Source organism: Orcinus orca, chromosome 18 (assembly GCF_937001465.1).
Source record: "Orcinus orca chromosome 18, mOrcOrc1.1, whole genome shotgun sequence".
Classification (NCBI taxonomy): Eukaryota; Metazoa; Chordata; class Mammalia; order Artiodactyla; family Delphinidae; genus Orcinus; species Orcinus orca.
Window position 1 is genome coordinate 73095615 of NC_064576.1, and position 15682 is coordinate 73111296.

General features: G+C 41.3%; 1 protein-coding gene and 1 long non-coding RNA gene across 12 annotated transcripts in view; one reads left to right on the forward strand and one right to left on the reverse strand.

Moving 5' to 3' along the window:
• PAN3 (poly(A) specific ribonuclease subunit PAN3) overlaps window positions 1–11092 on the reverse strand; it is a 118047-nt gene extending 106955 nt beyond the window's left edge. For 4 of the 11 annotated variants that reach the window (XM_049701123.1, XM_033409381.2, XM_033409380.2 and 1 more), the window contains exon 1: window positions 10328–10882. In XM_049701123.1, coding sequence (XP_049557080.1) covers window positions 10328–10757 — 430 coding nt within the window. In that variant the 5' untranslated portion in view covers window positions 10758–10882. Of the gene's footprint in view, window positions 1–10327; window positions 10902–10982 lie in introns of those variants that run through there. The other 7 variants (XR_004478083.2, XR_004478082.2, XM_033409378.2 and 4 more) reach the window with 5 other exon arrangements.
• Window positions 11093–11151: 59 nt separating this feature from the next.
• LOC125961936 (uncharacterized) lies at window positions 11152–14813 on the forward strand. Its single transcript, XR_007473103.1, has 2 exons — window positions 11152–12157; window positions 14370–14813. It is a non-coding gene; the product is annotated as an uncharacterized LOC125961936 (long non-coding RNA).
• The last annotated feature ends 869 nt before the right edge of the window (window positions 14814–15682 follow it).

Below are 15682 nucleotides of genomic sequence, written 5' to 3' on the forward strand. Positions count from 1 at the left end.
GGTAAGTACAGTTCATCCTTGAACAACACAGGTTTGAACTGCATGGGTCCAATTATACACAGACTTTTTCTCAATAAATATATTGGAAAAATTTTTGGAGATTTGTGACAATTTGAAAAACTCAAAGATGGACCTCGTAGCCTATAAATATCAAAAAAAATGAAGAAATCGTACGTCATGAATGCATAAAATATATGTAAATGTGGATACCACTCTATCCTTACATAGGCATAAGGTGAGTGACATTTAATATAAAATTAATGTGGTAGTTTTCTTACTGTTTTATAACTTTGCTTTCAAAGAATTACATTACCGTACAGTATGCCTCTCTCTCTCTGAACTGGAGAAACTATTACAGGTGACATAACCTATCATCACAGGTTAAGTGTTTTTCTTTAAGTGTAACACTTCCAATACTGTATAATGAATATGACTATGAAAATTTTATAATGATTCATTTATTAGCATATAGGCCAGGCTATTGTGAAGCAACCATGTCACTTACACTAAGCTACCATAAAGCAATCATACTGCTGCTTCTTCATTATCAGTGCAGGACACCTGTAAATAAATATGAATTTCTTTTTCACATTATCTTTTCATTTTTGATGTCTAGTGTTAGTAAAACATATGACACTTTGTATCGTATAAGGCAACAGTGATGTAGGTACAGACAGAAAGTGGTTCACCTTGTAAGCATACAATGTAAACTTATATCAATACAGTACAGAACTGAAAATGTATTTTCTCTTCCTTATGATTTTTTAATAGCCTTTTCTTTTCTCTAGCTTACTTTATTGTAAGACTACAGTATATAATACATATAACATAGAAAATATGTTAATCGACTGTTTATGTTATTGGATAGGGCTTCCCAGTCAACAACAGGCTATTAGTAGTTAAGTTTGGGAGCAGCCTGAGGGACTGGAGTTCCATAGACCATGCTTTTTAAAAAAAAAAAAAAAAGCCCAGCTGAAACTACTAAATGGTTCTCCTCTGCCAACTAGGACATCAGAGACAAGATGCTGGAAGTGCTCATCCCAAGGGATGAAATCCAAACTTCCTAGTCTGACATTAAAAAGCCCTCAACAATCTGTTCTCAACCTATCATTCTAGTATTTCCTGAAAGTGCTGGGTTTGAGACTCAATTCTGCCACTTACTAGCCACAATGTCTTAGGCAAAATGGTTATAAAGTAGAGATGATACCATGACTTGTAAAATGAGCCTCATACCATCTACTCTGCAAACTTCCACAAAAAGTTATGAAAAACAATGAAACAGTATCTTAAAAGTTCTTGTAAAAATCCTGATGGTTGCACAGCTCTATAAATTTACTAAAAGTAATTGAATTGTACATTTACAATGGGTGAATTTTATAGCATGTAAATTATATTTCGACACAGCTCCTTTTTAAAATCGGTGGAGAAAAATGGGATTACTCAATAAATGGACTTAAGACAACTGTGTATCCATCATGGAGAAAACTGAGTACCTTACACAGATATTTCCAAAAGATCAAAGATTATAATGTCAAAGTATACACCTACTATAAAAAGGTCTTACAATAATCCTAACATTATTGAATTCTCTCCTCCAGTCAAAATGATAAACTCACTATATTTTGAAGGTCCACACTTCATCAATTCTAACACACACACACACACACACACACACCAACTCTGTGTTCTTCAAGACCCAGGTATAATGGAAAAAAACCAAAATACTTGGAAGTTAGTCATTCAGTTCTAATCCAACTCTTGCCATTCACTAGCTGAATGACCTTGAGCAAAACCCTCTAAATTTCATTTCTTCATCTGCAAGAGAAGGCAATCCCAGCTCACTCACAGGGTTGTGAAAGGGACTCAAGTGAAGTAACCTATGCAGAATGCCTAGCACCCTGTCTCATAGGTAATCATAAATGTTATTTTCCTCTTCTCTTATCTCTAGAATGTATACCCCAATTATTCCAAGTTGTGTTTAACACATAACTCTATCTCTTAAGATACTGTTTATATCATTCATGTGACAAAATTTTTTTCCTTTGATCTCTTATTGCTGTCTTCAACTACTTAAACATTTAAATTCTTACCTGTTTCTGAACTATCTACCCATCTAAATTATCTGTAAACTGAGATTTGGGACTACTCCTGATATTTTTCTGGTATGCCCTATTCTACTAGCACATTTACATAAACACTTATTTACAATTAAGCCCTTTTTTAAAGTAGGTATTTTTAAAAGTTGATAAAAGATACAATAGACTTTCACAACCAACTTCTATAAAACACCCCATGCAAATGATATTATTGCCTCCGTTTTTCTGATGAGGCAATGAGACTCAAAGACACTAGATTGACAGCACAGTGGATGCAGGCCCAAGAAACAGGGGCTCCTCGACCACTCAGCAGACACTCGCACCAGCCTTTTCTGTACTGCACTGTGGAATGAGCACGAACTTTTAGCAAATACAACTGCCCATAAGGTCTGTCTCAGCCAGTTGCCAACTACTGATCTTTGACAGCATATTTAACCTAAGTCTTTTTTTTTCCTCCTCTGTAAAACAGAAATGACAACACCTACTTTCCAGTGTTTTATGAGAATAAAAGGCCTGGAAGTTTGTACCTCTTGACTATCTTCACTTACCCCCCTGGACCCCTGCATCTAACAACCACCAATCTGTTCTCCACTGTATCTGTGAGTTTGGGGTTTTTGTTTTTGTTTTTATTTATTTTTTTATTTTTGGCTGCATTGGGTCTTTGTTGCTGCGCATGGGCTTTCTCTAGTTGCGGTGAGCAGGGGCTACTCTTTGTTGCGGTGTGCGGGCTTCTCATTGCAGGGGCTTCTCTTGTTGCGGAGCACAGGCTCTAGGCGCGCGGGCTTCAGTAGTTGTGGCACATGGGCTCAGTGGTTGTGGCTCGCAGGCTCCAGAGTGCAGGCTCAGTAGTTGTGGCACACGGGCTTAGCTGCTCCATGGCATGTGGGATCTTCCTGGACCAGGGCTCTAACCCGTGTCCCCTGCATTGGCAGGCAGATTCTTAACCACTGCGCCACCAGGGAAGCCCCAAGTTTGGGGTTTTTTTAAGATTCCATATGTAAGTGAGATCATACTGTACTTGCCTCTAGATAGTTTTTTTTTTAATGTAACAAGTTTAAACCAGATTACTGAAGATTCTGTACGCTCCTTAACATATGTGTACATTATATTTTGTGTTAATTTATGTATTGGTATACATAATACATTAAGATATAACAGCTTAGGGCCATCATTTGTAATAGTAAAAGACCGTAAACCATCTAAACAGCCACTAAAAAGAGTAAGGTGTATTTTTATGTGTGGATGTGGAAGAAACTAGAAGATATGCAGTTTGCTGAAAAAATTCAAAGTGCATTAGGCTTCCGTGTGTGCACACGTATATATGTGTGTCGGTATGTGCTACAGATAGGTTAATGTAAACATGAGTCATAGTACAGACAAAGAATATTTCTGAATAGATACATAATAACTTGGAAAGAGTGACTGTCTTTTGGAGAGGGATCAGGGAATTAAGGAAGAAGGGAGACTGTTTTTCACTGTGTACCCTTTTGTGCTATTTAAGTTTTTAACCTGTGCATGCAGTACGTTTTTAATTCCAAAAGCAAGATACTGTTCCCAGTTTTCTAAAGCTGGAACTTTTAATGGTAAAAATATAATTAAAAACTAGTTTTAGAAAAATAGGTACAACATCTTTAGTTTTTTAAAGAAAAAGCAAGATACCCATAAAGACATCAAAAAAGGAAGAGGTTTTATCGGAAGAGGACTATTACCCCCCATGCCAATTAACTCAGCCAAGATAAATGAGCATGTCCTCCCCTAAACTGAAGTTAAGCTGCTGAGAGGTCAGTGATTTTAAAAGCTGTTGGGAAGGGAACAAGATGAATTCTAAAGATTGAACATAAAATAATTCGTTTTCTAGAACATAAACATTTAGAAAAACACAGAAACATTTTAGAGCTGAAGAAATTTTAGACATCATGTACTCCATACCCCTTTCTCCTATCTACAGATAAGGAAATATATTTCCACATGGACTAAGCTGCTAGCCTAAGATCAAAGTTACTTTGTAAGAGAGTATTAAAATCAAACTCTCAGGACCCCCAGTCCAGAAATAATTCCTATATACTGAAAGGAGACACAAATATTTTATGTATTGATTTGTTAACAATTATATAACAGTACATAAAACAAATATTTTATCACATTCCTTTGTATAGTTTCAGCTCATAAACTACCTTATAAACAGAATATAAAGTTAATATGGAAAAACAAATGTAAGAAATACTGCTTTAAAACTTGAGTGTGTGTATGCGTGCCCATGTTACGGACCTGACCTGTTTCCCCTCCAAAATTCACATATTGAAGCCCTAACCCCCAATGTGAGTGTATTTGGAGACAGGCCCCTTAGCAGTAATCAAGGTCATATACACAAGACTATTCATGATGATTAACCCTGGGCAATAAGATGAGATTGGCTTACTTTGACTTTATACACTGCTGTTCCAATGAAAATTTTTACAGAAAAGTTTATAGCTTTTATTAACTTAAAAACTAAATTAAATTCAACCTTAAAATAGATTTAAAAACTATTTCTAGGTGCTGTAAATGTTCATACCTTTGTACACAAAAGCATATATGCCTATAGAAAAGCAAACAAACAGACAAAAAAAAGCCATTCCAAAATAAAGATAGATATAAATCTACCAAGTTAAAAAGAAAAGAGAAAAATTCAGCAAGAAAAACTCTCAATATACACAACTTGGCTGAATCTTGAGGGAATTATTCTGAGTCAAAAAAAAAAGCCTAATCCCAGAAGATCACATGCTATATAATTCCATTTACAGAACATTCTTTTTTTTTTTTTTGGCCATGCCACAGCTTGAGGGAATCTTAGTTCCGGGACCAGGGACTGAACTCAGGCCACGGCAGTGAAGCACGGAGTCCTAACCACCAGACCACCAGGGAATTCCCTATAGCGTCTTTTTTTTTTTTAATTTTATTTACTTTTTATACAGGTCCTTATTAGTCATCCATTTTATACACATCAGTGTATACATGTCAATCCCAATCTCCCAGTTCATCCCACCCCCACCCCGCCCTATAGAACATTCTTGAAATGACAAAATTACAGAAATGGAGAGCAAATTAGTGGTTGCCAGGGAGTGGTAGGGAGAGTTACAAAAGGGCCACTTGAGGGTGACAGAGCTGTTCTATGTCTTGACTGTGTTGGCAGGCACAAAACATACACACGATAACACTCCACAGAACTAAATATACACACGTGTGCACACACAAGTACAAATAAGGCTCAGAAAATCTGAATAAGGTAAGTGGATTGTATCAATCAATGTGGTTGTGACACTGTACTACAGCTATAAAAGGTATTGCCACTGGGGGAAACAGTGATGGGACAAAAAGCTCTTTCTGTATTATTTCTTACAACTGCATGTGACTCTACAATTATCTCAAAATAGAAAGTTAATTTAAAAACAGAAAAATCCTATAAAAGGGCGAAAATAGGAAGATATTGTTTTGTTTTGGCAATCACATATCTTCTTTAGAGTCATTTCAAATGCACTTCCATGCAAAGCAGTCTTTTACTTGTTAACTGACTCTTACCTAGACTTAACTTTAGGACAACCTTTGTTGAGTACTCCTCATAAAGCTCTAAGCCCTCCTCATAAAACTTCTCAAGATCTGACTTTATCTTATACACGTGTCTGTACTCCCCACTAGAATGTAGCCTCCATTAGGGCAGACTTTTGTTTCATTCAATGTTGTATTCCTATCACCCAGATCAAAACCTGCCACTTTGCAAGCACAACATTAAAGGAGTGAACTGAATGGTAGTCTTCGTTGTCTACTTTGTGTATTGTCAAATAAAAATGTTCAAATCTATACCAGCTATCCTAATGGCAAATTCCCAGTACTCACTTTTCTGTTAGCTGATTCGGGTTTGTGGGATGAAAAGTATAATCCTGGCTTAAACAAAAACAGTTTCGCCATACACGTAATCATACACTCCAAAGTTTGTATATGAACTTCAAGTTACCCCCTGCTTTCTTTCATTTGGACAGACAACCGCAGTTCAATAATCTGTAGCTATTTTACTGGTCTTGAAAATATACTCTCAAAAATTGGGAGATAAGGAAATGTACAGGCTAATTGTAGAGTTACTACTAGTAATACTCAATAACAGCAGCAACTAAGCCTGAAACCTCACTATGTGCCAAGCAATGCACTGACAGTGTCACGTGCGACCCTATCACAACTCTTAAGTAGGTATTATTACTACCTCCATTTTTTTAAATGTGAAAAACTGAGGCTTAAAGGTTAAAAATTTGCCCAAGATCACAATGCTAGTAGATAAGAGAGCTAGGCCCATCTTAGATGTGCCTTATGCCAAAGGCTTCATTACTAACTAAATTAGTAGAACTGAAAATAAGTCTACTGTGGTAAAATAAATCTATTGGGTTTCAAATTATAAGTAATGTGCATGAAATACAAATATTGGTATAACAGTTTAGCTGCTAAAAACTGAGCACCTTGAAGATGAAAAGTCTAGCTGGTTGAAAATATTAGAATTACATCTTTAAAATATCAAGAATCAATAATTCAGCTGAACTCAAATCAAACCACATTTAAGCCTTCAAAGATCCCAGGTCCAAAAGAAACAAGAAATGTCAAAAACTTAAAGTAAATGCTTTTTTAAAAAAATAAACTGTTATTTCCCAAACAATCCTGAATGCCAGAACATGTTTACTACCACACTGCCACATCAACAGAAGAGCTTGAAATGAGAAAATGTACTACTCTGTATAGATAAAAAGTAAGCAACAAAAGAAAGTATAGTTCCTTTACAAGATTGAACCACCACAAGATTGAAACGCCATACAGAGAAGAAAAAGCCTTTCTGCTTCAGTTTTCCAATGCTTGCAAAATAAGGATAAAATTTTCTTCTTGCATGTACCTCTAAAGTTTTAACAGAATGTGAAACACTAACAAAACAATTCTGCAAATGTGAAGTACTAAAGCAAGGGTCAAAAACTCAAATGCCAAGAGGAGCCAGGCATAGAAAAGTCACCCAGTCAGTAATAAGGCAAAATGGAGAGTCTTGCCCCACCAAAGACCTAATTCCAATATACAAAATAGCCGCCCTTCAAAGGAAGCCAGAAATCTGTATTTCAATGTTAAACCTTCTGATTTTTTAAAAGTTGTCAACTAATTCAATTACAATCCACACACATGCAAATTAAAAACATAAGATTTGCCACCAAAATGCCTAAAAGTATAAGATGGAACACCAAGTGTTGGGGAGAATGTGAAGCAACTGGAACTCTCCTACTCTTGTAGAGGGAATGTAAATGTGGTACAATCCCTTAAGAAAACTGAAGTCATCTACTTAAAGCTGAACATCTGCATGCCCTATTACAAGCCTGCAATTCCACTCCCACGTAACTCAACATAAATTCGTAGACTTAAACCAAAACACATGTTCAAGGGTGTTCAAAACCATGCTCTTCTTAATTGACAAAAATTGGCAACATTCCATTGCCCACTAACAGTAAAATGAGAAAATAAAATGTGGTATATTCATACAATTTAACACTACACAAGAATGAGACTAAGAGGCTGTTCCTATATAACATGAATGGATCTTATAAATACGCTGAAAGAAATAAGCCCACAAAAAGAGTACATACTACCTGATGCCATTCCTATAAAGCTCAAAAAAGCATGAAAAATGAATCTACAATGTTATAAGGTAGTGCCTGAAACCAGTAGTTACCTCTGGGAAAGGGGAGTGACTGGCAAAGGGCAAGAAGAGCCAAATTTCTGGAAGGTACTGATTATGTTCTATTTCTTGATCTGAGTACTGTTATACGCTATGTGTTCATCTTGTGAAAATTCCAAAACTTATGATTTGTATACTCTTCCCTAGGTATGTAGACCTCAATTTAAAAAAAACTTTTAAAACACACACACACACACACACACAGAGAAGATACCCAAGGAGCCCAAAGTATTTCTGCAGGCAGACCCAGCTTATCAGAGCAGATCTGTTTGACCTCTCAGCTAAAGAAATACTCTACATTCTTACATTTAAAGAACAGCAAAGAAAACAATAAAAGCAAAATAAAATTGTGTCAGTGACTCTACATAATCAGGTCAGTAACTAACAAAATATAAGTATCTCCTTATAGCAACACCTCTTAGAGTGTGTTGTCCAGTTTAACTGCCTCATACACTTAATTAACAAGTGTCTCAAAAGATACAGTATAAGAACACAGTAAAATGTAGAGAGTAGACTAAAAATTAAACAATAAAGTGTACAAATTCAAAGTAGCCATTAAATCACCAACACAATCCTCTTCCCTGATTCCTGAACAACTTGACTTGCCACTCATTGATAAGAGGCAATTTTATCTCATCCAAAATGAGTCACAATCTGTACCACTGAGTTACCAAGAAGCCTACAGCAGAAAAGAAGAGCCTTAGGCTTCACCCAGTTAAGTTAAAGCAAGCCCTACAGAATCCAACTACATAATGCAGCTACTTAATCAAATAACTGTTAAATGACTAAACGTTAATTTTAAAATGCCTTCTTAGCACTAACTGTGTCCTCTCAAGACCCTATATCCCAATTCCTTTCTGTTCCTGAGATATGAAATGATCCCCACCTTCGAGTCCCTGCTAGTGTTTCTCCTCCACCTTCCTGTTTCCACCTGTTTACAGCCTGTCCTATCTTTCATGTCCCAAATCTACTACCTCTGTGTATCGGAAGATCCTAGAAATATCACATATTAAATCAAATACCTGCATTTTTGAAAGTGTCTCTTCCTGTAGGTAACAAATACTGTTCAGTTTCATTGCTTACTAATCAAACATAATTCGAATTAATTTGAGCCGTAACTCAAGACATACAGCAAGTTTACCTTGAAAATGCAAAGCTGCTACTCCAAAGTGATAAAATTCCACCAATCAAGTAACCATTTTGACAAAACATTTTAAGTTACAAATTAATCTTCTTAGCATATCACCCTCACCAAATATATCTGCACTAAAGTAAAGCCTATCGCAGCAAAAGAAACAATCTTTAACACACACACGTATCTCTGGGAAGACACTTATAGTCCTCATACAGCAAGTAACTGCTAAAGCATCAAGGCAAGTACATAGTCCGTTTACAGTTTAATAAAAAAAAAAGAAAATACAACAATGTTCTGACATTCAAGTTAAGTAGCCTATCAAATGATTTTCAGATCTGAAATCAGTTTAGAATTCCCAAGAAAGTAGGACTTTCCCATTTGGTTTAGAAATGCTCAACAAACTCAAAAACAAAAAAGGAAAATCTGGCACCTCTACTTTTTCCTTAAGGGCAACATTCTGTAAAACTGATTACACTCACACTTATTAGAACTTCAAACTCCACTCACTAACGGCTCAAAAGTTGCAAGGCAACAGATAATGACAGAAAGTAAAAACAATGCAAACAGTCCTAAGATATCCGCATCCAAGTGCTCAGTCGCACACAAAGGTGCGCTGCACATGACACGCTTTCAAGGCTCCACGCTAAGGGTTCGCTTGGTACAAAGCAGTAGAAGACGAGATCCCTAGTGACACCCTGCAAACTTCTGCCAGCTTTCAGGAAAACCATGCTGAAATGCAAGTCCTGTGAAATCCCTACTCGCAACTCCCGACTCAACCTCAGCACACGATAAACGCGGCTGTCCGTTCGCTCTTCATCCTTAGAAAGCATTTCCTGCCTGGAAAACCTTTCTCCCAGAAGCCTTGCACAAACTTTTTCCGCTCGTTCAACCCACCGCACGAAGCCTCAGAGCCCGCCCTCCCATCCCGCCCCCGACCCACACACACCCACCCGGCGACCTCAACCCTCGGCCGACTCCACTCCACACTGGCACGCAGAACACGTGTGCCCGCAAACCCAGCCCCTTTCCACACCCCCCGGAAACGACACCCCCTTTCCCGCACACCGCACGCCACAACCCATCCCCCTTCCTCCCCGCCCCCACTCCACCACCCCAGTCCACCACCCACGTTCCCAAGAAGCCAGCCTCCCCTTGCTCCCGGGCTCGCCGAAAGCTGTGGGGAGGGGAAGCAGGAAGACGGAAGGAGGGCTCGGGCCTGGCCTAGGCCTCTCAGAGCGCCGAGGGAGGCGAAGGGGGGGACCCGCGGGCCGGGCTCGGTCGCAGGGCCTCGTCCGGCCCCGGGCCTTCCCTCCGCCGCCGTCCCGAGGCCGAGGCCGCCCTCCTAGCCCGGACCACACTCACTTGCCAGCCGCGGTCCGTCGAGGACCCCGCTGCCGCCTCCTCCACCGGCCGCGGCTCCTGCCACCGGGCCCCCAAGGTCCGGCTTTTTGGGCCCCGGGGGCGGCCCGGCTCCCCCGCCCGGGACCGCTCCGGGCGGAAAGCCGGCCACGGGCGCGCCCGCCAGAGCCAGGGGGACGCTGTTGCTATGGAGGCCGAGGCCCGGGGCAGCTCCGGCGGCTGGGTCCTCATGCAGGAACTGACACTCCTCCCCGTAGAAGCAAGTCTTATCCTTGGCGTAGTAGCGGCAGTACTTCAGCTTCACTCCCGCCGCCGCCCCGCCGGGGACACCCCCGACCCCAGGCGGGGCCACCACCGCCACTGCCGCCGCCAGCGAGGAGGAGGAAGAGGAGGCGGCGGCCGAGGGGGGCGGGAGGCCGCCGCCACTGTTCATGGCAACGCTGCAGCCTCGTCTTCCGCTGCCGCCCGAGGAGCCGCCGCCGCCACCATAGACCGGGGAGGGAAAGAAGACGCTGCCGGTGCCGGAGAAATGCCTGGGCGGGTGGGTCTGTCCCGCTGCGGGAGCCGGAGCCGCCCGGGGAGAGGGGGGGGAGGGGAGGGAGGAGGGGGTAGGAAGGAGGGGAGGGGAGGGGGAGAGTTGGGATTCTCTCTCACTCACTCTCTCGTTCTCTTTTCTTAAAGGGGCCGCGCGGGACGACGGGGTGGGCGCGCGGGCTCGGACGGGGACTTCGAGGACGCGGGCTCGGGGAGGGGGAGCGGCGGCGGCGAACGGGCGGGGAGGGCGGAGGGGCCGGTTTATTTTTAAATTCTGCCTCCACTCGCTCTCTCGCGCTCTGGTTCCTCCGAGTTGTTTATTCCATTTTCCTCTTCCTGAGACGGCCGTCGCCGGTGCGCCTGCGCGTCGAGGCGCAGGGGCTTGTGGGTAGCGGGAGCGCGAGGGCTATCCTGGCCTGGCGTCGGGCCCCCTGGGCATCCGCGAGCCGGCGGCGGTTGGACGGGCGGACCGCGGCGGCGCTCCCCGACGCCGAGCCGGCTCGGGAAGTTCTCACGAGGCGAATGCCTTCCCTTTTTCGTATATCCTCTTGTTTATAAAGCCAGGCGTCATTTTTTAATAGAAACGACGAAATTTACAGAATGGGATTGTCATTTTGAGGGGCCGCACCTGGGGCCGGAGCCCAAGCCCTTGCTCTGCTGGGAGAGTAGCTCTGTCTGTTCGCCACGCTTCCGCACCCTCGCTTTTTCCCCTCCCTCCTCTTTTTCCTTCCCGCTGAGGGTGATGAGAACTACGGGACTGATTGCCTAAAAACTCCTGGGCCTTTTATTCCAAAAATCGAATCTGAGAAGGTTGATTTGGGCAAACCCCCAGCTGAGTGCAGCACCTGTTTTCTCTATTTATATTACTGAAAGCCTTCAGTAAAATATTATGAACAATGAGATGCCACCTGGGGACACCGCTGCCTAGGCAGCACCAGAAGGTTTCCCTTAAAATCGCGCTGGGTTTCTTTTCTCCAATCGGCCTAGTCTTGACTCGAAATTCATTTTTAAAAGAGTTTTTTTCCCTCACCGATCGCTGATGTTATGCTCCGCTGTATTTATTTTAAAAAAAAAAAAGTTTTAAGGAATTTTAAGGAGTTGCTATGAAGGGAAAATAACTTTAACGTTTTAGTTTTTCTCCTCTGCGAAAGGTCTTCTCAAAAGGCAATTGGAAGGGGGGGTGTTCGTTGGCAGAATTTGAGGAACTGTGGCAAACAGAAGAGGTCACAGAAGAACGGATAGAAGCAAGTGTACCACACTGCAGAAAGGGGGAAAGTGGATTCCATAGACCACAAACGGGTAAGCCTGGTGACGTTCCTTTGCTAAATTCGAAGTAGTAATAACATTGTATTGTGTCTTTCTGTTTAAAAATATTTCCACAACAAATGTTTATTAATGCCCATCACGTGTACCAGGAACTGAGCTCAGAGCTGGGGAAGCAAAAGAAAACAAAATGCAGTCTTGTCTGAGTTCAGATGGCTTGTTTATTCTCTCCTTGGGGAGACACATGGTACACAGGCCATCACAAATGAGTGTCTTAGGTGCTAACCTTGTCACACTAGCTATTAGAGGATATTAAAGATGTTGGCTTCCTGGAGAAAGCTGATAGCTTAATAGCAGGACTTGAGAACATCTGCTTTGAATTCAGACAGATCTGAATTTGTAACCCAGTGGCGACACTTAAGAGCTGTGTTACTCTAGGTAAGTTGCTTCACTTCTCTGTGTCTTATCTGTAAGCCAGGTAAGAATACTACCTGCTTGGTAAAGGAGAAACTAATAATGCATATAAAGTATCCCATGCTTAGTAAGGATTCAGTAGGTTGTAGCTATCACTGTTAGTAGTATTGCTGCTACTAGTAGTCAGCATGTAAGAGCGTAGGAAAGAGCCTTCCAGGCAAAGCAGACAGCTTGTGCAAAAGGCCTTGAGGTGAAAAAGAGCTTAGATTGTTAGAATGGTGACAGTGGAGGACCATATCATGAAATCGTTGAAAAGCATGTTAAAGGATTAAATTTTTTCTTGAGGGCAATAGAAAGTTATCACAAGGTTTTAAAAAGTCAACTAATAACGTGATCAGATGTGTCCCTTTTGATTCTCATAAGAACCCTATGAGGAAAGTAAAGAAGGTAGGTTATCACCATTTTATAGATGAACAAACTTAAGGCCTAGAGTTACACAGTTACCAGCTTATCCTTGCAAAGCCAGGACCTGAACTCAGGCCTACTAATCACAAAACATGTGCTCTTTCCATTACGCATTTTACCATTTCTAAAATAAGCATATGTGTCTCTGGATGACTTGGAAAGTAAGTGGTGTCTGTGGTGAGACAAGAGATTCATTAAGTTCACGACAAATTAAGCATATCATTCCAGCAAACCTTTATTGAGAATCTACTGTGTATTATGTACCAAGCAAGTTCTGTGCTAGGCTCTGCTATGAGAAATGTGTAAGATACAGCCTTCGTCCTCAAGAGTTACCAGAATCATGAGAGAAATGCCAAAGATGAAGTAAATCATCCTTCAGTACCACATTTGACAAAGTTTTCTATTAAATCCCTGTGAACAAGGTGGAGAAACGTAGGCTAAGATCCTACTATAGTTAGGGGACTTTAGTACTCTTTGATTAGTCAATCAAAATGTTGATAAAGCTGGCCTTGGAGCTCCTTGAACAATATCCAAAGAGTATTAATAAATTGACGCATGTCAGCATGGTCTTTACTGTCCTGCTTTGAACTCTGTCCTTAACCTATTTTTAATGAAAACAATGTTTTCTACTGCCTAGATGAAGAACAGCAGATCTGCAGTGTGTTGTTGCAAAACCAGTGGAGACAGGCAGTGTGATAAGGGACAGATTAGGATTTGTAAATCTCCATCAGTGGAAAACATGGAGCAATGCTAACAAAATGAAACCTAAAATGAATCGGGGCAGCAGAGCCAACAGGCTCTTTAGTGCAGCACTGATGGTACTGCCTCAGCCGCCCCCCACCCTGCACCCTCAAAGCAAGTTAGCAGTGTTTCCTCAGGAGCCTGGAGAATGTGCATCACCTTTGAACTATTCTTGTTTTACGTGGCAAACAAATCCTAGAAGTTAGCCATAAATAACAAGTTTTATGCTACAGTATACTTGTTACAGTATGACTTATGAAAGCCAAACAAGAAAAGTTGCAAACAACCTAAATTCTAAAACCAAAGGGAAAGGTTAAACAGTGCACTATTCACAGAGAATATTATGCAGCCATTAAAAAGCCATGAACTATGCAACGGTGCTTATGATGCAGTGTAAGTATTTAACATGATACAAAATTGTATGTGCTGTTTTATTGTGATGATGTAAACAATAAAAAGCTTAATAGAAGTAAAGATTAAAGTAACTGTCTCAAACATTAACAGTGGTTTTGCTAAGATGACAAGATGACAGAGTAGGTTCTTCCTATCTTTCTTCTACTTTCCAAATCTGTATCATGAACATATATTATTTCTATAATAGAAAATAAGCATTAAAACTTTATTGTAGGGGCTTCCCTGGTGGCGCAGTGGTTAAGAATCCGCCTGCCAATGCAGGGGACACGGGTTCGAGCCCTGGTCAGGAAAGATCCCACATGCCGTGGAGCAGCTAAGCCCATGCGCCACAACTATTGAGCCTGCGCTCTAGAGCCCGCATGCCACAACTACTGAGCCCACATGCCACAACTACTGAAGCCCACACGCCGAGAGCCCGTGCTCTGCAACAAGAGAAGCCGCCACAATGAGAAGCCCGCAAACCACAATGAAGAGTAGCCCCTGCTTGCCGCACACAGCAACGAAGACCCAACACAGCCATAAATAAACAAACTTTATTGTAATTTAATCGTAACCTTTTCCTTCTATGGAGTGAGTACATGGTTGTTTGTTAAATTGTTCTCTGTATTTTTGGTTTCATTTTGTTTTCAATAAATTAATTTTGTGAAGACAAGCTGGACATTTGTTGTTGGCCGTTTCTTTAAATTTTCACTAGTCCAGTGTTTCTCAAAATATATTTCATGGAAGACTGGTTTAACAGCATGTTAATTGATATTACACAAAGGAAAAAGTTCTGTTATTGAGAAAGTTTGAGAAACTCAAACAACTTGAAGTCTTTTTCAGAGTCTTTAATATGTTGATATGTTGTAATTATCGAAAAGCAGGATTTTTTAATGTTTTGGACCAGCAACCTGCTGTTTTTAAAACAACATTTATTGCTTAGAGGTTTGATACAGAACAGCTTTTCTCGCTTTGAATTTGGAACTACTATACAACTGAATACAAAGAGGAACAAAAAGTACCAAAACTGAACTTGTGATTCTCTGTTAATGTGGCATAAACCAGTTTTGTACATAACATGTAGCAGCAGTTTTTTTTGTTTTTTTGCTGTACGCGGGCCTCTCACTGTTGTGGCCTCTCCCGTTGCGGATCACAGGGTCTGGACGCGCAGGCTCAGCGGCCATGGACCACGGGCCCAGCCGCTCTGCGGCACGTGGGATCCTCCCGGACCAGGACATGAACCTGCGTCCCCTGCATCGGCAGGCGGACTCCCAACCACTGTGCCACCAGGGAAGCCCTGTAGCAGAAGTTTTTAAGTTCCCTTTAGGAAAATATGAATTCTATACATTTTTTATTGTTTCCTGTTTAATGCATGGGCTGAAATCACTAGGATCAACTTCCTTCTGGAGGAAAGAGGAGCAGAGGGTGGAAAGAACGGTGAAACTTTCTGAAACCGGCATCCGACTATCACCTAGCTTCCCCAGGGCTGGTTGAAAAAATAGCCCTTTGGGTTTTTTTATTTTGTTTTCACAGCCGGGAGTTTCATGT